The sequence below is a fragment of the Heptranchias perlo genome, chromosome 29 (genome assembly GCF_035084215.1).
Source record: "Heptranchias perlo isolate sHepPer1 chromosome 29, sHepPer1.hap1, whole genome shotgun sequence".
Taxonomy (NCBI): Eukaryota; Metazoa; Chordata; class Chondrichthyes; order Hexanchiformes; family Hexanchidae; genus Heptranchias; species Heptranchias perlo.
Window position 1 is genome coordinate 9,420,825 of NC_090353.1, and position 27,484 is coordinate 9,448,308.

Below are 27,484 nucleotides of genomic sequence, written 5' to 3' on the forward strand. Positions count from 1 at the left end.
CTTCACAAAATGCCATGAAGAATCCTTAAGAATAATAGTTTGTTTGGTAGAAGGAATAAGCACAATGGATCTAAACTAACGCTGCTGTGGAATTCTTCCTAGTTGATAAAATGGATCCAGTCCATCATTATTGGGGTCTTTGTCACCATCAGGAAAATGGACCCAGCTCAGAATTGGCCCGATTCTTCTCACAGCTTCCAAAGTGGGAGTCTGTGGAAAATATAGAACTGGAAGAGGGGCATCACAGTCATTGCTCAGCAAGGCAGAAGCAGCCTCTTCTCAACCCATAGGATTAGACATGAGGGGGGTTAAATTGGATAAGGCCCAATATCGGGTGCGGGAGTCGCTGTGCGCGGTGCACGGTTAACCAGCGCCTGGTGTTACCGATGCAGGCAGCATGCAAGACGTTGCAGAGTAAGCGAGCTTGCTGGTGCTTTGGATATGGGGCTTGAGCAAAAGGCTGAGGATGGAATATAGGGATTCACGCAGGGTGACGCGGAAAAGAGGAAGGAGAAGCCATTGCTGAAAATGTGCTGGTTACATTGGAACAGGTTGGATTGGAACCACGCAAACCCGTCCTGTGGGGATGGAGCTCAGAAGAGAAGGTTATCATGATCAACTGTGTCAAAGGCCTTGCAGAGGTCAAAGATGACAAATAGGGATAATGTGCTGTGGTCACAGTCATGAAGGATATTATTAGTGACTTTGACCAGGGTGTTCTCTGTGCTTTGAGAATGGCAGAAGCTAAACTGAAGAGAATCAAAGAATTTGGGAGAGTTGAGCATGGAGTTTGGAGGCAACAAAATATTCAATGTTTTGGAGTTAAAATGGAGGTTAGAGATGAGGAAGTAGTTGGGGAGGACAGAAATTTTGAGGGTGAGATTTTTGAGGTGAGATAGTGGCAGCAGTTTTGAAGGGAAGGTCAATCGGCATCTGATAGAAAAAGCTCGATTAAAATGGGGCCTTTTATCAATACATGGTGAAAATTACTCCAGAAACACCTTCTCTTTCTGATCTGCTGAACAGTTAAGACATTATTCATTAACAGGAAGTTAAAATGAAAATAAAAACAGAATACTTTCTTTAACAAAGGTCACAACTATAATCTGACAGGATCTTTGTAAGGACAGAAGTCAAAGGCTATTTCAAGGTCCTTGTGTTGGACCAGCTCAGACCATTTTTATCTCCATCCTACCTTCATAAACCCAATATATTGTGGATCTACAATGATCTCACTTTATAACACTGGCTTCCATATTACACGCCAATCTACAAAACTAGCAAAAACTGACCAGCAGCTTCAAAAAAGCTGATAGAGCACCAAAAACTTGACAACTCGAAAGCATATGAAAAAAATCATTCCACTGAGAGTACAACAGGACATGGACATACAGCTATAGCTTTACCCAATGTTCTTTTACTCCAACTAGGAGGGGGAGCAATAAATACATGTAAGGCTGAGGGTGACTCAAGTGTTGAAGGAACAAGATTTATTTTCTGAGATGATCTGGGTGCAACCTTCCCGTAGCAAATTGTGATAAAGAGAAAATAGTTAGAAGCAGCCATCATGGATTTCAAAAGGGACGATCATAACTGGCAAATCTCATAGAATTTTTTGAGGATGTAACAGACATGATGGATGGGGGAAGTGCAGTGGAATTAGTGTAGGTGGGTCTAGAAATCCAATCGCGACCGGAAACGGGCCCGCTGGGGGTGGGGCGCACACTGCACGCACCTGCTACTGTTGACTCAGGCAGCACATAATATTCATGCCTGCACTACCAGTGCTACTCATTGTCTGTATGCCTATTGGGGGAGCCGGATATCAGGCATCTCTGACCCCACTTAAAGGCAGCCAGCACCTCTTAAAGGGGAGCTGCACTCTGTCAACATTCATCGGGAAAACACTTGTAAGGAGGGAAATGGATGAAACAAGCATTGAGAGAGCACAAAGGTTCTCTGATGCTGCCTTGGAGTCCTTGGTGTAGGCAGTGGACAGGAGGAAGGACAACCGTTTCTCCCTCGGGGGTAGAAAGGCCTCCAGGCATCAACTCCCCCAACAGTAGGAGGAGATCACAGAGCATGTCAGTCCAAGGAGTTTAGCAGCCAGGACATGACTGCCATGCTGTAAGAAGTTCAATGACCTCACCAAAGTTGTCAAGGTAACAATCCTGCTCTCTTACTCTGTGCTCACATCTCCAACATGTCCAGCCTCACTACTCACAGGATTCCACTCCCAGGCTACCTTTCATTCTCCTACTATCACTGCAATACACCACTGCACCTCCTTTTCTTCACACTCACACACTTTTATCGCTATTCTAACCCTCATTTCTAGGGTTAATGGTTGAGTCAGAAACTAAGGCTTCGATATTAATCCCCCCCTTGACATGTGGAAGGAGGTCGGGGTGGAGGGGTTCAATCCTAAAAATCAGGGAACGTAGCCCAACCCGACGTGTATGCATTCATTGCCATTTTTACGGCAGTGGATAGTGAGACGTGCGAGTGTCCTGTCTTGGAGAAGCAGGACACTTCATTATCATATTTAAATCAGGCTGCCATAGTGCAATTGGGAGCCTGATTTAAATTTAACAGCTGCCGCGCGGGTCTCCCAGGATCTAGCAAACCCGGCAGCAAAAGCGAGGCGGGAGCTGAGGGCTCCAGAGGGTAAGTGCTTTTTATAGCACTCCTTGGTGGGCCTGGAGGAGCAGGAGTGCTCCCTTCGGCCCCTCAAGGTAGCCCTCAGCCTTCCATCTGCTGATCACAGTCTTTCTCTCGCCCTTGTGACCTCCCTCACTCCAGCCCTGATCTGCAGCCTGCCCCACGCTGACGATTGCCGTCTCCAGGGCCTCCTGCTGCTGGTTGTCCCGTCCAGCAGCCAGCCAGCCTGTCTATTTGGCCGGCTGCCGGTCGGCAAATGGAAGAAAAAGATTATAATGTAGTCCTGCCATTAAATTCGGAAGGACCTCCATGTCTCCGGCCTCTCCGGATGTCTCCCGCGCTCCCCCTCAACCTCTCTGCCTCCCTCCAACTATCGGAGCCTATCTCAACACTCAATATTAGATCGGATAGGCGGATGAAGGAAAAGGGGATGAAGAGATATGGGAACTGGGAGTTAATGTGATTAGGACAATATGCTCACGGTAAACGCCGGAGGGTAAATGCTGACATGGACTGGTTGGGCCAAATGGCCTGTTTCCGTGTTGTACCCTCTATGTATTTTGTTCTATTTCTAAATATTTATCAGTTTATTTGATGCATTTTCCAATATTTTGTCATCAGCGATGACTATGAGCATGGCACTGTTTCTCCTCCTGAAAAGGAGGGGACATTTTGTAGAAAATTGGACCCCGAAATTCCTCGGGGGCTCTGCTGGACTCCAACCATAACTCTGGTGGGAGACCTGTGGAACCCATTGGAAGAAGGCAGGGTTTCTGACATTTGCAGGATTTTCTGGGCAGCCTTGTTAAGGGGCTGATCATCTGCCCAGCCCTTACGAGGCAAATGGTGTTGGGGCACCCCCCACATCAGGACTTCCTGCTTCCCCCGCTCAGTCAGGACCCAGTGTTGAACAGGATGCTATTACGCTAAGTAAGATGAGGCAATCCAGCATCCAGATGAGTGGAAGTGGGCCCCACCTTTGGAGGACCCAGGGCCTGGGAGCCTGCCTGGACCCCCAGAGGCTGTCCAATTAAAAAAAATATCGGGATTGGGCCCCAGAGGCTGAGGGGATATTCCATTAGACCGGGGTGAGGGGCATGGAGGTGCCAAATTTTCTGCCTAAATGGGGCAGGTGGATTTTTTTTTTATTCGTTCATGGGATGTGGGCGTCGCTGGCGAGGCCAGCATTTATTGCCCATCCCTAATTGCCTTGAGAAGGTGGTGGTGAGCTGCCTTCTTGAACCGCTGCAGTCCTGTGGTGACGGTTCTCCCACAGTGCTGTTAGGAAGAGAGTGCCAGGATTTTGACCCAGCGACGATGAAGGAACGGCGATATATTTCCAAGTCGGGATGGTGTGTGACTTGGAGGGGAACATGCAGGTGGTGTTGCTCCCATGTGCCTGCTGCTCTTGTCCTTCTAGGTGGTAGAGGTTGTGGGTTTGGGAGGTGCTGTCGAAGAAGCCTTGGCGAGTTGCTGCAATGCATCCTGTGGATGGTACACACTGCAGCCACAGTGCGCCGGTGGTGAAGGGAGTGAATGTTTAGGGTGGTGGATGGGGTGCCAATCAAGCGGGCTGCTTTGTCCTGGATGGTGTCGAGCTTCTTGGGTGTTTTTAGAGCTGCACTCATCCAAGCATGTGGAGAGTATTGTTGACTGCAGGCACTGTTGGAGATGGTGAAGTGGGAGGGCCTGTGGCAGCTGCAGGTTTGTCAGGCCCACAAGGACCTTTAACGATGACTTGTGGACCAGAGCACCCATCCAAGAAACCTGACCGGTCTTGTGCAAATGCAGCCGATGAGATTTCCAGTAAACAGCCCAATTTCTAATATTTTTTCCTTTGTTTTCCCCCTTAGATGAGTCACGGCACGATGCAGTTGAGGAGCAGGAGGAGGAGGTGGAAGACATCAAAGGAGGACCGCACCCTTTTACCTCTGCCCTAACAACCCTCTCATCACTCACCCATTCGTTCACCCTTTCTCCCTCACTCCCCAACCCAGAGAAATCCATCCAGGATGAGCGAGATAGTTGGGAGGAGGGTTTGTCACTGGGTCAGTCATAGAACTAGAGGGAACTGGAGGAATCTGATAGTGGGGAGTGGAGATATCACAGAACTCAGCCCCTGGATCCAGTGCCTCAGCACTCAGATCTCAGGTGTCCTGCTCTAAAAAGAAGATTGTTGGATGAGCAATGCACCGTATGGAAGCTCCATTCCCATTGTAGTCCTCCCAGTTAATTCCTAGTAAATTAAAGACCCCTATGACCATTGCATTTGTGATCAAATATACCTCCCTAATCTGTTTGTACATTTCAGCATCTGTAACCTCTGTCTGACTCAATGACCTTTAACACCTCCCAACAACTGGCATCTTATCTCAATCCATAATAGCAGATTTAATTATTTCCTTTACCATCAAATCTTCTTTCATATTAAAAGCAAACCCCCTCCCCCCCACCCCGGCCTATCCCCACTGTTCTTGCATATGAATCTATATCCTTTGAGTTGCGTCCCCTCATTCTACGTCCTTATTTATCCATGATCCTGTAGTATGTACAAGATCATAATCCTCGTGATCAGCATTGAGCTCCAGATTTCCTGATTTATTCTTGATAGCGCTGTGCCATGTCTGGACTCAGGTGTGATAACGCTGTGCATTATCTGGACTCACAAATGTTAGTGCTGTGCCTTGGTCTGAACTCAGGAGTTTTGCTGCTGTGCTGTGCTGTGCAGCTGCCTGCCAGTGACTGGATCAAATTATACATGTCCCCCTTGTCTGAACTCGCTCTTGCAGCGAACTTGCCAGTCTACAGCCAGACTGGATCAAATTACACAATCGAGGAGGGGTGCTGGGTGAGCACTGTCCAATTAAATCTTACACTTCCCGGTGGTGCCAAGAGACTCCACCCTCTGGCATCTGATGGAGATACAAGTCCTCTGGATGCCGTTTACATTCAGAATAGCCCACATCTTACATTCCACATACATCCTGTGGGCCGCCTGCCCCTCCATTTCTAATGTTATGAACTCAACTTATTGACTTACTCTCAACCAAACCCCTCAAGAATAATTTTAAGCCAATTGATCTCCGAAAGTAACTCTAAATGGGCCATTATGTGGGACTTTTCCAAATTAGGCCCAATTTGTAGAAAGACAGACTTACTTAGAATGACAAATGTTCCTTTTATGCACATGTGTCACCTGCCATCTGGTCATTTCAAATTAAACTAGACAATTCAAGCTGGAAAAAATTCATGCATTAGATTCCTTTGGAATAAAAAAGACTCTCAAAGTGATCGCTGGTAGCGTTTATTGTATTGCTCGGCATTACAGGTCTCTACACGTGTTAGATAATGTAGTCACTCAGATCATTAGTACATTACTGTGACTACATAGATCAAATACACAATAGGATTGGCCTTTATGCTAAACCATAGATATACGTAGAATTTATTATCATTCCACTGCCCACACTTTAAAAATTGCAGCAGACAGTTAAAGCAATGGTGTAGAATGAGTAAGCGTCAGCAGAAGCATTTCCACCATTCTTTTGGGTGGAGTTCCAGGAAGCTCTGGTTGAACACGTGAGCCCTTACACTATTGGAAAGACTGAGTAGCTGGCAATTCCACAGTGATTCCTCATGTCCTTAGCCATGTTGATGTAACCGTTTAAGCCCCAACGTCTTCCCCAACTGAAAAAAAACAAAAATATGATGTTAACATCACAGTTCAGTTCAAGTGACAGGCTTGGAGAACTGGGGCTTTTTATTCTGGAAAATAATGATAGTATGAAAAGCGAAGATTTCGAGAGGATATGATTGAGATCTTTAAAATAATGGAGGGATTGGATTCTGTCCAAGCACATGGGTTATTTGAGCTAGTTCGCTGGGCAGAACTAGACTACATCAGTACGAGTTGTGAAAACATAAAGTAAGGTTAGGTGACAGGAAGTACTTCTTTTCTTTTTGACCTCTGAAATAAGTTGCCAGTCTGTGCGGTGAGTGTGGATTCACTACAGGCCTTCAAAAGGGAGTTGGATGAGATCCTGTGAGAGGAGGACATCTTGAGCAATGGAAGGTAGGTGGGTTAGTGGGGACTCGTGATTTCAGTCACCGTGGTGTCCTGGAGCTTGCCTAATTGCCTTATGGGGAGAAGAATTTCCCAGAGTTTTTACTGACATCGTCCTAAGATTGCCTCTCGAAGGAGATTGTGTGACTGTGGAGGGAGTTGATGGTGCATGTAGGTTACATCATGTCAGGATGGGACAGGTTTAATGGACCAGCTGGTCTTATCCTGTCCTTTTTTGTATGCTTGTATCCTGCCCTCTTAGGATGTTACATCCTAACGACTTGCTTCCAAATGTTATCAGAGTTCTACAGCCCAAAGCATTGAGTAATTGCAAGAACAGCTCGTAATTTTCCTCTTCAAAAATGATAGGTGGTATGAAGTGCTACAACATGGTTTGGTGCTGTGTCAGATCTCTGCCAATAACTTTCTTGTACCCATTATTGAAAGGTGTATGGGAGTTGGTTAGGGTTACTTTAATTCAATAGGGTGCCGACAGAGAAATCATCTCCTCTGGGAGGGAATCCAGAATAAGAGGGCATCACCTTAAAATTAGAGTTAGGCCATTTAGGAGGGAAATCAGGAAGCATTTTTCACACAAAGGGTAGTGGAAATCTGGAACTTGCTCCCCAAAGGACTGTGGATACTGAGTCAATTGAAATTTTCAAGACAGAGATTGATAGATTTTTGTTGGGTAAGGGTATCTAGGCGGGTAAATGGAGTTGAGGTACAGATCAGTCACGATCTAAATTCAGCTCGAGGGGCAGAATGGCATGCTCCTGTTCCTACGTTTCTATATTTGTACCCTGATTTTCCCCTCTGTAAGTAGAAGGGGGTGTCTGGCTTCTTTCTAGAATTTCTTTCCTTGGGGCACGGAGACTTCCTGTCTTTGATGCAAAATGGATGTGGCCCCACGCTCCAGCAATCCATGTATTGTTGGGTTCTGACGTAAGGGCATCGACTTAAAACATTAACTCTACCTTCCGCTCCCCACAGATGCTGCCTAATCCCCTGAGGGTTTCCAGAATTTTCAGTTTTCATTTCAGATTTCCAGCATCTACAGCACTTAGCCATTTTCCCCATCCATTTCAGTGTTTGTTTAAAAATCTGTTTTATCCATTACAACTCCATGTTCTACCCACCCTGGCACCACCCCATCGAACCCTGATATTATCCACCTCACCCAACCATTCTGATTACATGGAATTTACAGCACAGAAGCAGGCCATTCGACCCAACTGGTCTATGCAGGTGATTATGCTGAACATGAGCCTCCTCCTCCCTACTTCATCCAACCCGAACAGCATATCCTTCTATTCCTTTCTCCCTCATGTCATAGAGTCATAGAGTTATACAGCACGGATAGAGGCCCTTCGGCCCATCGTGTCCGCGCCGGCCATCAAGCCCTGTCTACTCTAATCCCATATTCCAGCATTTGGTCCGTAGCCTTGTATGCTATGGCATTTCAAGTGCTCATCCAAATGCTTCTTGAATGTTGTGAGGGTTCCTGCCTCCACAACCCTTTCAGGCAGTGAGTTCCAGACTCCAACCACCCTCTGAGTGAAAAAGTTCTTTCTCAAATCCCCTCTAAGCCTCCCGCCTTTTACCTTGAATCTATGTCCCCTTGTTATAGAACCCTCAACGAAGGGAAAAAGCACCTTCGTATCCATCCTATCTGTGCCCCTCATAATTTTGTACACCTCAATCATGTCCCCCCTCAGCCTCCTCTGCTCCAAGGAAAACAAACCCAATCTTCCCAGTCTCTCTTCATAGCTGAAGCGCTCCAGCCCTGGTAACATCCTGGTGAATCTCCTCTGCACCCTCTCCAAAGCGATCACATCCTTCCTGTAGTGTGGAGACCAGAACTGCACAAGGTACTCCAGCTGTGGCCTAACCAGTGTTTTATACAGCTCCATCACAACCTCCTTGCTCTTATATTCTATGCCTCGGCTAATAAAGGCAAGTATCCCATATGCCTTCTTTACCACCTTATCTCTCTTTAATGCATCTATGCTAGTCGCCTCAACTACTCCTTGCGGTAGTGAGTTCCACATTCTAACCACTCTCTGGGTAAAGAATTTTCTCCTGAATTCCCTATTGGATTTATTAGTGACTATCTTATATTTATGGTCCCAAGTTCTGGTCTCCTCCGCACATGGAAACAGCTTCTCTACGTCTACCTTATCAAACCATTTCATAATCTTAAAGACCTCTATCTGGTCACCCCTCAGTCTTCTCTTTTCTAGAGAAAAGAGCCTCAGCGAGCTCAATCTTTCCTGATAGGTATAACCTCTCAGTTCTGGTATCATCCGATTAAATCTCTTTTGTACCTTCTCCAGTGCCGCCATATCCTTTCTATAATATGGAGAACAGAACTGTTCACAGCACTCCAATTGTGGTCTAACCAAGGTTCTATAGAAGTTCAACATAACTTCTCTGCTTTTCAATTCTATCCCTCCGGAAATGAACCCCAGTGCTTGGATTGCTTTTTTAACCTGTGTCGCTACTTTTAGTGATTTGTGTATCTGTACCCCCAGATCCCTATGTTCCTCTACCCGACTTGACTTTTATGCAAGCAGTATGTGGACTCTTATTCTTCCTTCCAAAATGTACTACTTATCTATATTGAAATTGATTTGCCAATTACACGCCAATTCTGCGAGTTTATTGATGTCGTCCTGTATTTTCTCGCAGTCCTCCTCAGTATTAAATATACCCCCAATTTGGTATAGTTCGCAAATTCTACTTCCGATTCCCGAGTCCAAATCGTTTATGTAAATGGTGAACAACAGTGGTCTCAGCACCGATCCTTGTGGAACACCACTTCGCAACATTTGCCAGTCTGAGTAACTACCTTTAACCCCTACTCTTTGTTTTCTGTTTTGTAGCCAGCTTGCTATCTATTCTGCCATTTGTCCCTGTCTCCACATGCTCTGACCTTAGGCATGTGTCTGATATGCGATACCCTATCAAAGGCCTTTTGAAAATCCAAATATATTACATGTGCCATTCTACCACCTCAGCGAACCCTGATCTCATCCACCTCACCCAACTCTGCCATCAACCCTTCACATCCACACAAACACATTTCCAGTTGTTAGTTACATAGATACATAGATGCAATGGGCATGATTTTAGCCCGGAGCCAGGAACCCAGCGCATCCGTAGATATTCGTGTGGCGAACCCGGAAGCCAAATGAATGTGTTGCAATCTGCGATCGCAACTCAAATGCAGGTAGGTACTTGTGCTTCTGGGTTTCCCAGGCAGCCAGATTGACAGGCTGGCTGCCTGTCGGGAGGGAAAGGAGCCACAAATCAGAGAGGTGGGTGGGAGGGAGCGAGAGATTGTGAGCCATGGAAGAAATTGGAGGGGTGGTGGGGTGAGGTGGGGGACCGTGGATGACAGTGAGTGGTCCTTGGAGAAGATCGGGGGGTCCACCATTGGGGGGTGTCCAGCGTTGGTGGGGGGGTTCCAGCATTGGTGGTGGGGGGGTCCAGCATCGGGCGGGGGGTGGGGTTTCAGCATTGGGAGGGGTCCAAAATCAGTGAGGCGATCCAACATTGAGAGGGGTGTCCACCATGGGGGATGGGTCCACTATTGGAGGGGAATGAGGTTCAGCCGATCATGGGGTCCTGTCGCGCCAGGTGAGCTTGTTGGGCCTGGAAGAAGCATTCCTGCTCCTCCGGGCCCACAAGCAGTGCAATAAAGGCACTCTCTCACCTCATGGATCTGGCCCTACCTGCCTGCTTTTACCTGATGTGAATCAGAAGCAATAGGAAACCCGAACAGAAAAGGTTAAATTTGTTTGACATTTCTAATACACAAAAAATTAAGTGCCTCACCTATCATGATGAGATACATTGCCCCTTTAAGTTTTGGCACACCGGTTTTAAGTGGGGATGGGGCTTCCGGGTTTCTGTTGTAAGTGCGCATCCAAACGTGCCTGGGTTAAACTCGGAAGTGGGTGCAATCTCGCTCCAAAAATCAACTATTTTTACTGCCCACCCACCCCCAACCCACATAAAGTCTACAGCACAGAAACAGGCCATTCAGCCCAACTGGTCTATGTCAATGTTTATGTACACAGAAGCCTCCTCCCACCTTCTATTCCTTTCTTTCTCATGAGCTGATCTAGCTTCCCCTTAACCACAACAAAACAACTGGAATTTATATCGCACCTTTAACATAGTAAAAAGTCCCAAGGTATTTCACAGGAGTGTTATGAAGCAAAATTTGACACTGAGCCACACATTAGGACAGATGACCAAAAGCTTGGTCAAAGAGGTAAGTTTTAAGGAGCGTCTTAAATGAGGAGAGAGAGGTAGAGAGATGGTAAGGTTTCAGGAGGGAATTCCAGAGCTTAGGACCTAGGCAGCTGATGGCACGGCTGCCAATGGTGGAGCGATTAACATCGGGGATGGGCAAGAGGCCAGAAATGGAAATGCACCTATGCTATTCACCTCAGCTGCTCTTTGTGGTAGCGCGTTTCACATTCTTACCACTCTTTGAGTAAAGAAGTTTCTCGTGAATTCCATATTGAATTTATTAACAACCATCTTATATTTGTGACCTCTAGTTTTGGACTTCCCCACAAGTGGAAACATTTTCTCTACATCTACTCTATCAAACTCATTCATAACCTTAATGACCTCTATCAGATCACCCCTCAACCTTCGTCTTTCCAGAGAAAGGAGCACCAGCCTGTTCAACCTTTTCTGATAAGTATATCCTCTCAGTTCTGGTTTCATCCTTGTGAATCTTTTATGCACCTTCTCCAGTGCCTCTGGATAGTAATCAGCAGTGGGAATTTTGGCAGATTTGTCCTCCTACCCCAGGAACACCGAGACCAAATGCAATGTCCCTGCCATTGCCCCAGCTGTGATCAGTTGTAATTCATTTTTTAAAGTACGTACCTGTTTTTAACAATCCAATAATTACGTCTACCACTACGTCCATATCCAACCACCAGCACTGCATGGTTCAGCCTCCGACGGTTGCAATTTTGGTCGTAGTAGATTCCTGTAAGCAGACACTTATTCTTAATATGATATAATTGTAAAATGTACAATTAACGTCACCATTAGTCCCTTCCCACAGATATTTGCTCTGTCATTTTTCTCGCTCCAATTATCTTCCAGTCTACGGTCTTGTTTACAAACCCTGTTGTCATATTTTTGTCACTTTTGTTGACTTTTTCTGTGAAAATCCCAATGTCCATCTTGATAATGGAAAATGTCCATATAAACTGGTCGTGCTGTAATTACACCCTCCCACCAGCAGTGGTGCGGCAGCACCTCAGGTTTGCATCTCCCAGCCCCTCGGCCTGTGCTGTGGAGAAAGTCCTGCTCTCCAACCAACTCTAATTTCAAAATTGCTCAAACTTTGCTAATTAACTACAAATAATAGTATAAAATCAAAGTATCAAACAAAGTTAAGAACAGCATAGACAACTTTAACCCCACTTCAACTGAAGACTACACTTAGACTCGATTCACCATGTTTATTGACTGGTATATTAAAAATCATGTGTAGGGTGCACACTTCCTGTTGTCATAATTTTTAGTCATAATTTTGTGTCAATATTTACGATTGCCCACATTTCCCATTCAGATTTGCAGTCAACCATCACAATGTAGTTGCGAGCTCTGGCCAATAGGTGGTTTGGTGGAGCAACTTCCTGAAACTCTCAACTCCATCACATCTCAGAAAAAAAGAAACTTCTGTTCTTCAACTGACCATGGACAGTACCAAGGACAATTTACTAGAAATCTGTTAAAACTCCTGCACATAGCATGCACTTCCTGTAAATTCATGCGACAATAACCAAGCTTTCTGTTTTTTAAAAATTATTTTTTGGATTCTTTGGTCAATATCAGTTTCTACAAGTTACATTACACGCTGGAATGCAAAAGGGCCACTCAATGCATTGTTCAATAAAGCATTTCTTGACATCTTTCTGCTTAGATGTCATTCTATTCACTTTGGTCAGCCTGACATGTTGGTCAAATTCAGACAGACAGACTGAGAGGTGTCTTCGAACCGACCTGTAATGGCAGATGTATTTTTGTAAATGAACATTCTGTGTAATTGGTAATCCGTGAATGGTTGTTTACCTAATGTAATTATGGGAGATACAGTTGTCTAATGCCCTTTGTTCATTATATCTACAAAAGGATGTTGAATGATACATTTGAGACTGACTTTACCTTTAGCTACATCATTAAATAAATTTAAAATGGAAATCGACAGTTTCCTAGAAGTAAAGGGAATTAGGGGTTATGGGGAGCGGGCAAGAAATTGGACATGAATTTAGATTTGAGGTTAGGATCAGATCAGCCATGATCTTATTGAATGGCGGAGCAGGCTCGAGGGGCCGATTGGCCTACTCCTGCTCCTATTTCTTATGTTCTTATGTTCTTATGTAAAAGTCAGTCAGGAAGTTAGAAGGCAACAGGGAGACTGAGCTTGATCCGAAGTGTTAGTGTTTCACCACTTAAGAAGTGAGCTATTGTGTTTCTAGGATCACAGGGACACAGATTGGAACCACAATACTTCGATGTTTGTACTCAATACTGTACATTTACCTGTTTAATGTTCAATTAATTTTGATTGTGATTTATATCCTAAGCTTTGGTTTGATAAAATATGTAGTCATCATCTTACTGAAGATTGTTACCATATATTAATTGATGTACATAGTTAATTTTATCTCTTACCTTCAAATCCTGGAATACAGAAGACAGTAGGAAGATGTTCCAGGGTACAGGTAGATTACAGGTCCTGCACATAGTCCCACTGGGGGGAATCGAGGTGTGGGAGGAATGGGAGTAGGGCAGGGTAAGACAATAGTGACAGGAGGGTCTCGAACTCAGGTAGAAGTGGGATGGCAGTGGTTTGTTGTAGGAGTAGAGCGGGGTTTCTGTGTTGTGGCAGTGCTGGGAAGGTGATGTTGGGTTGTGATGTTGGCATCAGGGTGCTGGTCCTGAGTGTGAGAACACTGGGCAGTCAAGGTGTGGGACAATTGAGAGTGTGGGTCATGGGGTATGGGAATATCAGGGAGGGTGGGGGAGATGCTGAGACCTATGTGGGGGTGGGGGTGGGGATCTTGTGGGATATGGGATCACTGGGATGGAGTTGTGGTGTTTGACAGCACTGGAAAGCATGTGCCAGGGTGTGGTAGGACTTGGAGGAGGTGTAGTTGTGTGGCAGTTTCTATTATCGATGTTGAAAAAGAATTGATAATGAAAAAAAAGTTGACAGAGGAAGTGTGCGCAGATGTAAAATTTTTAATATTTTATATAGAATAGGTTGATAGGCTTATTTATGCATATCATCCATAGCTTCTGTGTCTTACCATTTCGATAAAGCTGGAAGGACCTGTGACCTGCGTCAATGGCAACAGCTATGGGTCCAATATATTTCACTGCTCTTGCTAAACAAGGTTCGCAGTTTCTTCGGACAAATCGGTAACTCGTGCAGGTGGCAGCAACACTATTCCCCTTAAACCTGCAGCGTCCGTCCTAAGTGATAAAGAAAATGTTAAAAGTTAAAGTTCATTAATACCATGTGATGCTTTTCCAATTACCAGCGATATCTTTGCGGGGTCTTTAACAGCCCCTTGGACCTTAAAGATGCTGCATTGATGAAATAACCATTGTTACCATGTTCAAATGGAAAGGGAACAACTATGAACATAGAAACTATTGAAGCATCTCCTTCTTGCCCACTGGTGGGAAGATTTTGGCCAGTGTGCTTCTCAGTTTCCTTCTCACCAGTTGGTGTAGCTCCTAAAGCACAGAGTGGATTCAAAGCAAAGGGAAGCGCAATCAACAGATTATTGATGCATGTTATATATAGAGAGGCGATTGCTCTCATTCAGTTGCTTCTTAGGCAGATGAAAGGGTGAGTCAGGGGACAGCACAGTGCGAGGTAGCACGCTGATCTCAAAGTCTGCCTTGTAGTTGTGGTCTCAGGTCTCCTCTCCAACAGTGGCAGCAGACAGAAACAGCATCAGCACCAAAGGCAATTTACACAAATAATCACCTAAGAATAGTTTTAAAACAAGTAGGTTCTCAATCCCAACCCAATATTCAAAACTTTGAACTTATCAAGTTGCAGCTTAAATTGCATTCCTAAAGTGTATATTTCTCTATCAAATGATCATACTTTCACATAGGCTGTCCTTTCAAACAGCTGACACCCCAAATTTGAACCTTCCCACCAAACATTAATATCTTGCACACAGGCCACGCCACAGACTTAAACTGTTTCTTTCGTGCTTTAAAAGACGCTACCTATATTTGAGTAACTGACCAGCCAAATGGACTGGATGGGAGAGCCAGACGGACGAAAAGAATCTTTTCTAGTCCTGATCTTCCAGTCCTCTACATCCCTATGTTGCTGTGGTAACCGTTGTACTGGGTGATGTTGAAAGTTCCACAGATCAAGCATAGAACATGGCAGATGATGTGTTGTCTCAGCTCACTGGCACACCAACACTCTGGGTCACAGAATGATGAGCAATAGGGTAATATATATGAACTTAAACGCTCTCAACTCCTCATCCGAATTGTATGACAGAGGGAGGTGTTGAGTTGAGATTTGATAAACCCATACAATATAAGGGGGGAAATGAAAGGGAGAGCTAGCCCCTTCCTGAAAGGCAACACTTTCGCACTCTTCCAAGTGCTGGTTGTACAGTTGTAAGGAATCTTACAACACCAAGTTATAGTCCAACAATTTTATTTTAAAATCACAAGCTTTCGGAGATTATCCCCTTATCATGAAGGGGATTATCACGAAGGGGATAATCTCCGAAAGCTTGTGATTTTAAAATAAAATTGTTGGACTATAACCTGGTGTTGCAAGATTCCTTACATTTGTCCACCCCAGTCCATCACCGGCATCTTCACATCCTGGTTGTACAGTGGCATTGGCAGAAGCCTGGGAGCAGATTCCCAAGGGAAGAATTGATCCAAAGTAGGGCGTCAGCTGATATTCTTTTTTTTTATTTGTTCATGGGATGTGGGCATCGCTGGCAAGGTCAGCATTTATTGCCCATCCCTAATTGCCCTTGAGAAGATGGTGATGAGCTGCCTTCTTGAACCGCTGCAGTCTGTGTGTTGAAGGTTCTCCCACAGTGCTGTTAGGTAGGGAGTTCCAGGATCTTGAACCAGTGACGATGAAGGAATGGCAATATATTTCCAAGTCGGGATGGTGTGTGACTTGGAGGGGAACGTGCAGGTGGTGTTGTTCCAATGTGCCTGCTGCCCTTGTCCTTCTAGGTGGTAGAGGTCATGGGTTTGGGAGGTGCTGTCGATGAAGTCTTGGTGAGTTGCTGCATTGCATCCTGTGGATAGTACACACTGCAGCCACTGTGCGCCGGTGGTGAAGGGAGTGAATGTTTAGGGTGGTGGATGGAGTGCCAATCAAGCGGGCTGCTTTGTCCTGGATGGTGTCGAGCTTCTTGAGTGTTGTTGGAGCTGCACTCATCCAGGCAAGTGGAAAGTATTCCATCACACTCCTGACTTGTGCCTTGTAGATGGTGGAAAGGCTTTGGGGAGTCAGGAGGTGAGTCACTCGCCGCAGAATACCCGGCCTCTGACCTGCTCTTTTAGCCACAGTATTTATATGGCTGGTCCAGTTAAGTTTCTGGTCAATGGTGACCCCCAAGATATTGATGGTGGGGGATTCGGCGATGGTAATGCCGTTGAATGTCAAGGGGAGGTGGTTAGACTCTCTCTTGTTGGAGATGGTCATTGCCTGGCACTTGTCTGCTGCGAATGTTACTTGCCACTTATCAGCCCAAGCCTGGATGTTGTCCAAGTTTTGCTGCATGCGGGCTCGGACTGCTTCATTTTCTGAGGGGTTGTGAATGGAACTGAACAATGTGCAATCATCAGCGAACATCCCCATTTCTGACCTTATGATGGAGGGAAGGTCATTGATGAAGCAGCTGAGGACGGTTGGGCCGAGAAGACTGCCCTGAGGAACTCCGGCAGCAATGTCCTGGGGCTGAGATGATTGGCCTCCAACAACCACCACCATCTTCCTTTGTGCTAGGTATGATTCCAGCCATTGGAGAGTTTTCCCCCTGATTCCCATTAACTTCAATTTTACTAGGGCTCGTTGGTGTCACACTCAGTCAAATGCTGCCTTGATGTCAAGGGCAGTCTCTTTCACCTAACCTCAGGAATTCAGCTCTTTTGTCCATGTTTGGACCACGGCTGTAATGAGGTCTAGAGCTGAGTGGTGCTGGCGGAACCCAAACTGAGCATCGGTGAGCAGGTTATTGGTGAGTAAGTGCCGCTTGATAGCACTGTCGACAACACCTTCCGTCATTTTGCTGATGATTGAGAGTAGACAGAAGGGGCAGTAATTGGCCGGATTGGATTTATCCTGCTTTTTGCGGACAGGACATACCTGGGCAATTTTCCACATTGTCGGGTAGATGCCAGTGTTGTAGCTATCCTGGAACAGCTTGGCTAGAGGCGCGGCTAGTTCTGGAGCACAAGTCTTCAGCACTACAGCTGGGATGTTGTCGTGGCCCATAGCCTTTGTTGTATCCAGTGCACTCAGCCGTTTCTTGATATCAGGTGGAGTGAATCGAATTGGCTGAAGACTGACTTCTGTGATGGTGGGGATATCGGGAGCAGGCCGAGATGGATCATCCATTTTATGGACTGGGCTCTGCTGACTAATGCCGTGAATGCTGTGAAGATATTCGGCTGGTTATTAACTCCGAGGCGGAAAGGGAATGGGGCGGGGTGGGGGCTAGGATTTGTGGATGGAAAACTCGGAATTAAGGGTTTCCCTCAAGTCCTGACAATTTTGACGGTAGGATCTATTTAAAATTTTTTCAACAGGTTTCATGCCTGATAACCAGCCAGATTGACAGGCTGGCTGTCTGTCAGGCGGGAAAGCAGTCGGGGAGAGATCAGGATCTTCGGTGTTTGGATCACAGGGGTCGGGGAATGTTGGTGAACTTCGGGGTTTTGATAGCAGGGGGGGAATCGGACATTGCGGCGGGGGGAAGTCGGACATTGAGGGGGGAAGTCGGAAATCGCGGGCGGGAGTAGGACATCACGGGGGGACATCGGACATTGCAGGCGGGGAGTCGGACATCGCGGGGGGGGTCGGACAGTGCAAGGGGGAGTCGGACTTCACGGGGGGAAGTCGGATATCACGGGGGGAGGATGGACATTGCAGTGGGGGAAGTCGGACATCGCAGTGGAGGATGTCAGACATTGCATGGGGGTATGTCGGACATGGCGAGGGGGGATGTCAGACAATGCCGGGGTGGGGGGCGGAGTCGGACATTGCTGTGGGGTGCCGGCTGATCCAGGGGCGATTCGGCCGATCGCGGGGGTCCCATCACAGGGTGTTTAAAAGGTACATTTGGTGGGCCAGGGGGATGCACTCCTGCTCCTCCTCGCCCACTACCATCGCAGTAAAGGCACTTGCCTCATGGATCCGGCCCTTCCAGCCTCCTTTCATCTTCCGGGAATCCCGGACCCCAGGAGTTAAATATATAACTTGAGTTAAAATGGAGGCACGCAGCCTCCTTAAAATATTTTAGTGACCGACCTGCTTACTGAGAGGGGTTGGTCACTCACGCCCATCCCCCACCAACCCTCCTCCCTTTAAACCGGAAATGGGCAGGTTGGAGGTGTGTTTCCTGTTTTATTTTTTTTTAACGTCCCACCTGCTTCCTCCCCCACCCGCCCTGGTGGGTTAAAATTACCCCCATTGTACCTGGTCAACTTGGAAACAAGTTTAAAAGAGATTTACCCGTCCAGTGTATGGATAAGTTGCAGCAGAGTTTATGCCTCTGTTTCTCATCACATATCTGTAGGCTAGATGCATCCATCCACCCCTACATCCATAGGTTCCATATCTTCGGCTACAATCAACCAGGTTCTGTTCACTCAGAGAAACCAGTTTTCTTGTTCTCCTAAACATTTGTCCTTCGAGGGCACCATTCGCACTAAAAGCCCAGCACGAGCCACAGCGTCCCTGATAATTACAGAAATACAATCATATTAAAAACATTCTGATATAAAAATAAAATCTTCTTTCCATCTCTTATAAGGTGTACAGATTTACACTGATGTTATTCCATCTTCTTTGGTGAGGTGTATAGGACACACACGAGAACAATGAGTGTCTGTGTGCCACAGCTGGGAGGGCCGTGCTTGTGCTCTTGCTTCTTAGAGCTGAGACATGATTCACTGCAGAATAATTTAAATAAGAAGGACTAGGTATGGAGCCAGGGGCACAGTAGGTTAGCATGCTGGTTGTGACCCAGGTTTAAATCCAGCTCAGACTGATAGGGTGATAATCTCTCTGCGGGCTATAAGGGTCATACATGAAATTGGGCAGTCTCCACCCACTTCTTAAGAAGCATGAGATCAAGGTGCAAAAATGCTCACAAATTGGCGCTAAATTAGCAATCTCACTCACAGAGTCAAAAAGGATGGTTGGGGTGGGAAATGGAAATGTCACACTGGTGCAGGAGGAGGTGTTCACCTGAGAGTAGAGTTAAAGTATTTTGTTGGGGAAGAATACAGGAAGCTTCAACGTGCATCAAACCAATGCAGTTCCTGACCGGGGAGTGCTTGACGCCGACACTAGGTTCAAAAAGTAGAAAAGACAGACACGGGGAAGGTTGGTGTGAGAAATGGAAATGTCAAACTGGTGTAGCTGAGGGTGTTCATTGGAGGGTGTTGCTAAGCCCACTGAGGGCAGAGTAGAGGGAGCTTTACTCTCCTGCAGTTGAACCTGACCTGGGAGTGCTTGGCAGTGGGTGGCTGAATTAGAAAAGTGTTCTGTCCTCAGTACTAACACCCTTCACCTCAATCAACACAAATTAACTGAAAATATTAAAGCAAAGAAACACATGAAAAAGAATTATATTAAAATCGTTGAAATTATTAGACACTTATAGTGAGAGCAAGTCAAGCAAATCTGTGTATTTTGTCAGAAACTGTAAAGGAAGAGGTTTAAATACTGTTAATAATTTTATACCTGTTAGGTTGTTTGAGCTTAAGAGCTAATTGCATTTTATAGATGAATTAAACCAGTGTCTTTATGAGTTCTTCATTAGTGTCCTACAATCGAACTAATAATTGTTGGAGAGTGAGGCATTAAATCTTTAAATGGATAATAAATGGAAAAAATTGCATACAGCTGTGATATAAACACTGTGGATGGCCAGGGCAGGGGGAACATTTTGAGTACAGACAAGTACCATGTGCAAAATATCACAGGTTGTGTCCCCTTCAACCCTCCAAACCTTTTTCTCTCTGCTCAGATCTCCAGTCTCTCTCCTTCCCCTCACTTTCCTTTTTACCTCTATCTTCAACTTAAAATTGTTCCAGTTTCCCCCTTATTCTCTTTGTCCATTTTCCTTTAATTCCTCTTTGGTGATTGTTCCATTTTATTTCAAACTAGATTTTTTTCTGGGAACTTGCTTTGCATCTCACTTCTGTTTTCGCTATTTTCTGGTCTTGTATTTTCTTCTTTACTTCCAGCTCTGTTTTAAATATCCCATGTCTATTATTCATGCCTAGCCATAACCAGCGAACGTGAACAGCTGCGCTGAGTTACGAGGAGAGACAGTTTCAGGCAAATACGAGCTAAAGCCAAAGCTGCATCTTCCTTACAGGTTCCTACAAGCCTGTCATAACTTCAATATTTCCTCAGAACCTTACACTTAATAATCACTGGAAAGATTCCTTCCTATTTTTACCTGGTTCTTTACTGGAGTAACATAGCCTTTCGTGCGCCAGTCGACATTTACACCCTGTACACCATCATTACTTTCATCATCTGCATCATCTTCATCATCTCCATCAACTACATCATCTCCATCAACTACATCATCTTCAATATATAAATCATCTTTATCATATTCATCATCTTTGTCAACTTCTTCTTCAGTCGAGTTATCAGCTTCGACTTGGAGGAATCCATTCATGAGTTTATTGAACTCTTCAGTGGTCTAGAAAGTCAAGTACATGGACATTCATTAATAAAGTGACTGATTATTAACGAGCAGGAGGAGGGTTGATAGCCTCCAAGGGCTACATTTTCATCCATTCACTGAGTTTATCAAAAAAGAGCGATATGAGTATCAAGCACTGCTCACACTCCATACTCATGTCTAATCTTGGATTGAAATGAAGAAATGCAGCAAAACACGGCCCATAGTGGAATGAGTCCATCCATTTCCTCACAGTCCAATAAAAAGGGGGGTGGGCAGCTTGAAGCTGATAAAGCATCTCTCTGGTCCACAGTACAACAATCAAAATGGCAGCAGTTATTACCCATGCCCCTTATTTTAGGTGAAACCATTTGATAATCTTCTACGGTAATTGTAATCTTATAGAGCACCCTCACTAGTGAGGAGAATGGGTAATAAGCTGCCATTCCCCCTTGATGACTGAGTTGATTGAGTCTCAGGTTTCATCACCAGCCTGTGCTTAATTAACTGATCTCAGCTGGGGCTGCAGTTGGGGGCTACGATCGGCCTCAGTGCCGTTGGACTTAGAGGAGAAGGTCAGGCAGGATTCTCATTTCTGATCACAATTCAGTGCACTGGCAAATGGCTGTTGCACAAGGATCAGGTTTGGCTTTGATGCCCCCCCATTGTCAATTACCCTGCCCACACTAACTGTTGAGGCTCACACATAAAGACTGAGACAACCAAGGGTGTCTGTGGACCTAGCTCCCATGAGTCATTGCCCTCATGGGGTGGGTGGGGAGAAGCTGCCATTTTCAACTGTGATCCAACATTCCACATTCAGACTTTATTTCACTTTCACAATCCAATTTGTTTCTCACCAATTTTCCAACAGTTGAATTGATTTTAATGATAAAAAATAATGACATTGAGTCTAAATTTCCATTGATCTCAGTGTTGGGTTTTAGTCCATCACCGTGGGGAGGGTAGGGCCAAGGAAAGCCCCCCAAATTATACATTTTGTACACACCAGGTCTCCAAACTGATTCATTCCCACAGTAAATGTGTGCTTCCCCATTGAGTGTTCCAGGTTGTGCTGTTCGATGTATCTCATGTTGTCTTCCCAAATTATTCTCCTGTGGGTGTCCTCATCCTGTAAAATGACATTAAGGCAAAGTCAAGCTCCAGCGCCTTTCATCAGTAGCTTTAGAAATCCCTGTGCAAAAGGTGAAATGATATTTTACAGTCAGGTTTCCATCCCTCATCGATATCAGAGAGGGTTTACTCATTCCTCTTCCCACACACAAACACAACTCAAAACCAGATTGAACTCTCAGTCTGAGAGATCAACACTAAAGGTACAGTAGGAACAACTGTGCAAGATCTTTATTCCTGGACATAATATTTTGGAGTGAGCAACAGAGAAATGGGATAATAGAGGAACGACATAGGAACATAAGAACAGGAGTAGGCCATTTAGCCTCATGAGCCTGTTCCGCCATTCAATGAGATTATGGCTGATCTGTGACCTAACTCCATATACCCGCCTAAGCCCCATATCCCTAAATACCTTTGGTTAATAAAAATCTATCAATCTCCGATTTATTAACAACTGAGCTAGCATCAACTGCCGTTTGCAGAAGAGAGTTCCAAACTTCTACCAACCTTTGCGCCTTGAAGTGTTTCCTAACTTCACTCCTGAAAGTCCTGGCTCTAATTTTTAGGCGATGTCCACTAGTCCTAGACTCCTCAACCAGCAGAAATAGCTTCTCTCTACCTACCCTATCAGTTCCCTTTAATATCTTGAAAACTTTGATTAAATTACCCCTTAATCTTCTAAATTCCAGGGATTACAATCCTAATTCGTGCAATCTCTCCTCGTAATTTAACCCTTGGAGTCTAGGTATCATTCTAGTAAATCTATGCTGCAATCCCTCCAAGGCCAATATATCTTTCCTAAGGTGCGGTGCCCAGAACAGAACATAGTACTGCAGGTGTGGTCTAACCAGGGCTTTCTATAGCTGTAGCATAACTTCTGTCCCCTTGTATTCTAGTCCTCTCGATATAAAGGCCAGCATTCCATTAGCCTTTTTGATTATTTTCTGTACCTGGCCATGACATTTTAATGATCTATGTACATGGACCCCTAAGTCTCTTTGGACCTCCACTGTTTCAAGCTTTTCACCATTTAGAAAGCAGACTGTTCTATCATTTTTAGGTCCAAAGTGGATGACCTCACACTTGCCTACATTGAAATCCATTTATCACAGTTTTACCCATTCACTTAATCTATTAATGTCCCTCTGTAATTTTATGCTTCCATCTACACTGCTTACAATTCTGCCTATTTTTTTGTCATCAGCAAACTTGGATATGTGGCTCACTATCCCATCATCTAAGTCGTTAATAAATACAGTGAATACTTCATTTAACCCGATCAGCATACCCTTCTATTCCTTTCTTCCTCATGTGCTTATTTAACTTCCCCTCAAATGCATCAATGCATTTTGCCTCAACTACTCCTTGTGGTAATGAATTCCATGTTCTTACCACTCGTTGGGTAAAGACATTACTCCTGAATTCCCTCTTGGGTTTATTAGCGACTATTTTATATTTATGACCTTTAGTTTTGGACTCCCCCACAAGTGGAAACATTTTTTCTAACCTATCAAATCCTTTCATTATCTTAAAGACAGGTCACCCCTCAGCCTTCTCTTTGATAGAGAAAAGAGCTCCATCCTGTTCTGCCTTTCCTGATAAGTATATCCTCTCAGCTCTGGTATCATCCTTGTGAATCTTTTTTGCAACTTCTCCAATACCTCTATTTCCTTTCCAGCACTCCATGTGTGGTCTAACCAAAGTTCTATACAAATTTAACATAACTTCTCTGTTTTTCAATTCTATCCCTCTAAAAATGAACCCCAGTGCTTCATTTGTCTTTTTCAAGGCCCTATTAATCTGCGTCATTGCTTTTAGTGATTCGTGTATCTGTACCCCTAGATACCTTTGCTCCTACATCGTATTTAGATTCTTATTATCCAAGCAGTATGTGGCCTCCTTATTCTTCCTACCAAAATGCACCACCTCACATTTATCTATATTGAAATTCATTTGCCAATTATATGCCAATTCTGCAAGTGTTAACTACATCCCCCAATTTGCAATTCCCAAATTCAAATCATTAACGTAAATTGTGAGCAGCAGTGGTCCCAACACCAATCCCTATGGAATGCCACTTCCCACCTTTTGCCAATCTGAGTAGCTACACTTAACCCCTACTCTTTGTTTTCTGTTTTGTAGGCGACTTGTTATCCACTCTGCTACCTGTCCCCTGACTTCACATGCTCTGACCTTAGTCATGAGACTGCATTGAAGTACCTTATGAAAGGCCATTTGAAAATCCAAATATATTACATCTACTACATTACCCCTTTTTGTTACTTCTTAAGTATTCCATTAATGGGGGAAGATATGTTCTGATTGCTGTGTGTGGTGACAATGTTGATATATTTCAAAAAAAGTGAAGCTTTGCTAGGGGTTTTTATGATCTCTGTGGTAACTTCAGCAGGAGACCAGCAGAACCCGCAGTAAACTGAGTTACACCAAGTCTCTGCTGTTTCCCTGTGAGTTCTGCCAGTCTCCTACTGGAGTTACAGAGTCTGGGAGAAGTCCCATGGAATTTCAGTGCCAATGTATTTTCAATTTCACCTCACATAGCCATTCCACACAACAGGGAATTCACTGTTCCCGTGTTAAATCGAAGTGGGAATTCTCAATAATTTAGCAAGTGTGTGGAAATTCTTTCCACTCCTGAGTGAGGTGAACGTTTGGAGCAGGTTCTGTACTAGAACAAATTCCCTTTTACCTCCGTGTACTGCTTCTCATGCTCTGATTTCCAGTTCTTCCAGTCATCATCCAGTGTTGAATCAAATGTGGAGCCTGAGGCTACAACCAGAACAGACACCACCACACAGCCCACAAACAAAGAGAACTTCATGATGGACAATCTAATGGAGCAAAACCAATGGCATTAAACATAGAGTGGACAGTATTAATAGATTACTATGAAAATAGTTAAGAACATAAGAAATAGAAGCAGGAATAGGCTATACGGTCCTCGAGCCTGCTCTGCCATTCAATAAGATCATCGCTGATCTTCTACCTCAACTCCACTTTCCCGCCCCATCCCCATATCCCTTGATTCTCTTAGTGTCCAAATATCCATCGATCTCAGTCTTGAATATACTCAACGACTGAGATCACAACCCTCTGAGTGAAGACATTTTTCCTCATCTCGGTCCCAAATGGCCGACCCCTTATCTTGAGACTGATTTGTTGTGTAAAGTTACTCTACATGGAGAGAAAGATACACAGATATTATTCTGCTCAATCATCTTTCAATTCCTCTCACTTTTTTGCATCTTGGCTTCACTGAACAGAAAAGTACTTCACGATCATAATCTGTGGATTGGAATCCTCCTGCCCATTAAGTCTATTTAAATAATATTGCTCAAAATCCCAATACTGAATTTAAAAGTGCCTCACTCCAGACAAGGACAAAGAGGAGAGTTCCGTTCTCTAAATCCTGGGTTGACATTCAATGGGATACTTGCAACCAATGGGAACAGAGTCCTCCAGCCCCACCCCAATCATACCCCAGTGTGTCGAACAGAACTCCAGCCTCTGAATACTCGATTGTGCTGTTTCACCATAAATGTATTACAATTGGTCTGTTCTGATTATTATATATATAAATATATGCACTGACATGTACACATTCTATACAATGTAAATACTTACACATAATTACACACAATGTACACATATTTATTGTAGACATTGTACTATTATGGTCAGTCTCTCCTCGATCTTCCCCTTTGTTCCTCCTAAGTTCCAAATACACTACCCTACACACAACTCCTCCTCTGCCACTGTCTGAAATCAATGGATAGAAATTACAGTTGTTGATGTTATTGAATGGATACTGAGTGCACTGATACCCAATCCCTTTCTCTGCTGCTTTGCAATAAATGGCTTAATGTCTTTCAAAATATGGTGGAGTCAAGAATTTGTTGTGAGTTCATTCAATGTTTGTACAATAACATCGGCAATGGTTATTTCTACCCTTAGGATTCATCACCATCTCCTCCTCCACTTCATTTTTTACCAGTGTCTCAAAACTGTTGAACTCCTTACCTCCCTTGGGCTTCCCTTCCCCCTACAATCTTCAGGATCGTCTAATCCAAGCTTGGCATCACCCAACCACTCCTTGATTTAGCTTCCCTTTCCTCCTATTCTTTTTCAAACTTGTGGTCCGATGTGAATTGTCCCTTCACCTTGGTTCCTGAATTTAAAAATAAAACCCCTCCTTATGCTCGCACATGCCCATTTACAGTGTACACCATTGACCAGAAGCTGGACTGGACCAACTATATCAACACCTTGTCTACAAGTACAGGGCAGAAGCTGGGTACTCTGAGACAAGTGCCTCACCTCTTCACCCCTCAGAGCCTGTCCAAAATCTACAAGGTTCAAATCAGGTGTGATGGAATAATCACCACTCGCCTGGATGTGTGCAGCCGCAACAACATTCAAGCAGTTCAACATCATTCAGGACAGAGCATTTCACTCGATTGGTGCCACTGCTACTAGACTCAGTATCCACCACCCCCCTCCAACACCGGTGCACTATGGCTGCAGCATTTAGTATCTACAGGATGCATTGTAGTAAATTACCAAAGTTATTCTCTGCCCTGCAACCTCTACCCCACAAAAGGACTAGAGCAGCAATGTCTTGGGTACACCACCAACTCCAACATCCCCTCCAAGTCATACACATATATGTCCTGAACATATTTCGCCATTCCCTTGTCATTGGGTCAATATCTTGGAACTCCCCAGCTAACACCATTGTGGCAGCACCTTCACCATAAGATCTGCAGCAGTTCAAATAGAAGCCCACCACCACCTTTTCAAGGTAGCCAAGGATGGGCGATAAATGCCAGCCTTGCCAGCGTCACCCACATCCTGAGAACAAATATTAAAAACACACAGAAGGGGAGAAGTTCATTAACCTGGTGATTTGAAACAAGTAAACTATCTTGCTAAAATACTGAAACTAAAAATACTATGGAATTTGTACCTTGTTTCATCTGGACCTACATACAAAATGTGTACAGATCCCATGCCATTGCATCTTATCCCATCCCATCCCATCCCATCCCATCCCATCCCATCCCATCCCATCCCATCCCATCCCAATCCATCAATGAACATCAGAAGGAATGAGACAGAGGCCTTGCATTTGCAAACTCACCTCAGAGTGATTTTGCCCTCTGAATGCAGCTCCACCAAACAGTTGGTGTCCTCCCACTTTATATACACACACAGCCTTCCAGGACCCACCCCTCAAGTCCTTTGGCAACATCATTGATTGGGAAATGGAAGAAAGTAATGAACTAATTAATTGGGATTGTTCAATGTCTTTGGGATTGTTCAATGTCTTTCAGGGTGTTGCTTAAGAATCAAATTCCTCTTTGACAAGGATACAAAGAAACAATGGTTTGAAATGTATTATTCACATTACATCCTCTTTATATTATTTCAAAAAATTTTTGACTAATTTTCTTTTTATCTTGATGTCAGCACTAGGTGCTTTTAAGGTTGGTTCAGAGTCTTTAAGGGCTACTGATGCCAGATAGCCTGCCCATTAACCTTGCTGTGCTCTTAATACATCATGCGCTGTGCAACGGGGCATCTCGCTTTCTAACCAGTATTCAATTCCGAATATTGGTGAGGG

General features: G+C 44.6%; 1 protein-coding gene across 1 annotated transcript; it reads right to left on the reverse strand.

The window, feature by feature from the left end:
- Window positions 1-5,949: 5,949 nt before the first annotated feature.
- Window positions 5,950-27,074, reverse strand: LOC137299376 (procathepsin L-like). The gene is made up of 8 exons (XM_067968075.1): window positions 27,002-27,074; window positions 24,551-24,692; window positions 21,716-21,838; window positions 20,473-20,724; window positions 18,513-18,737; window positions 14,077-14,242; window positions 11,636-11,741; window positions 5,950-6,348 (listed from the first exon to the last, which is right to left on the reverse strand). The coding sequence occupies exons 2-8, from the start codon at window positions 24,680-24,682 to the stop codon at window positions 6,249-6,251; spliced, it is 1,104 nt and encodes a 367-aa protein (XP_067824176.1). The 5' UTR covers window positions 24,683-24,692; window positions 27,002-27,074; the 3' UTR covers window positions 5,950-6,248.
- Window positions 27,075-27,484: the final 410 nt, after the last annotated feature.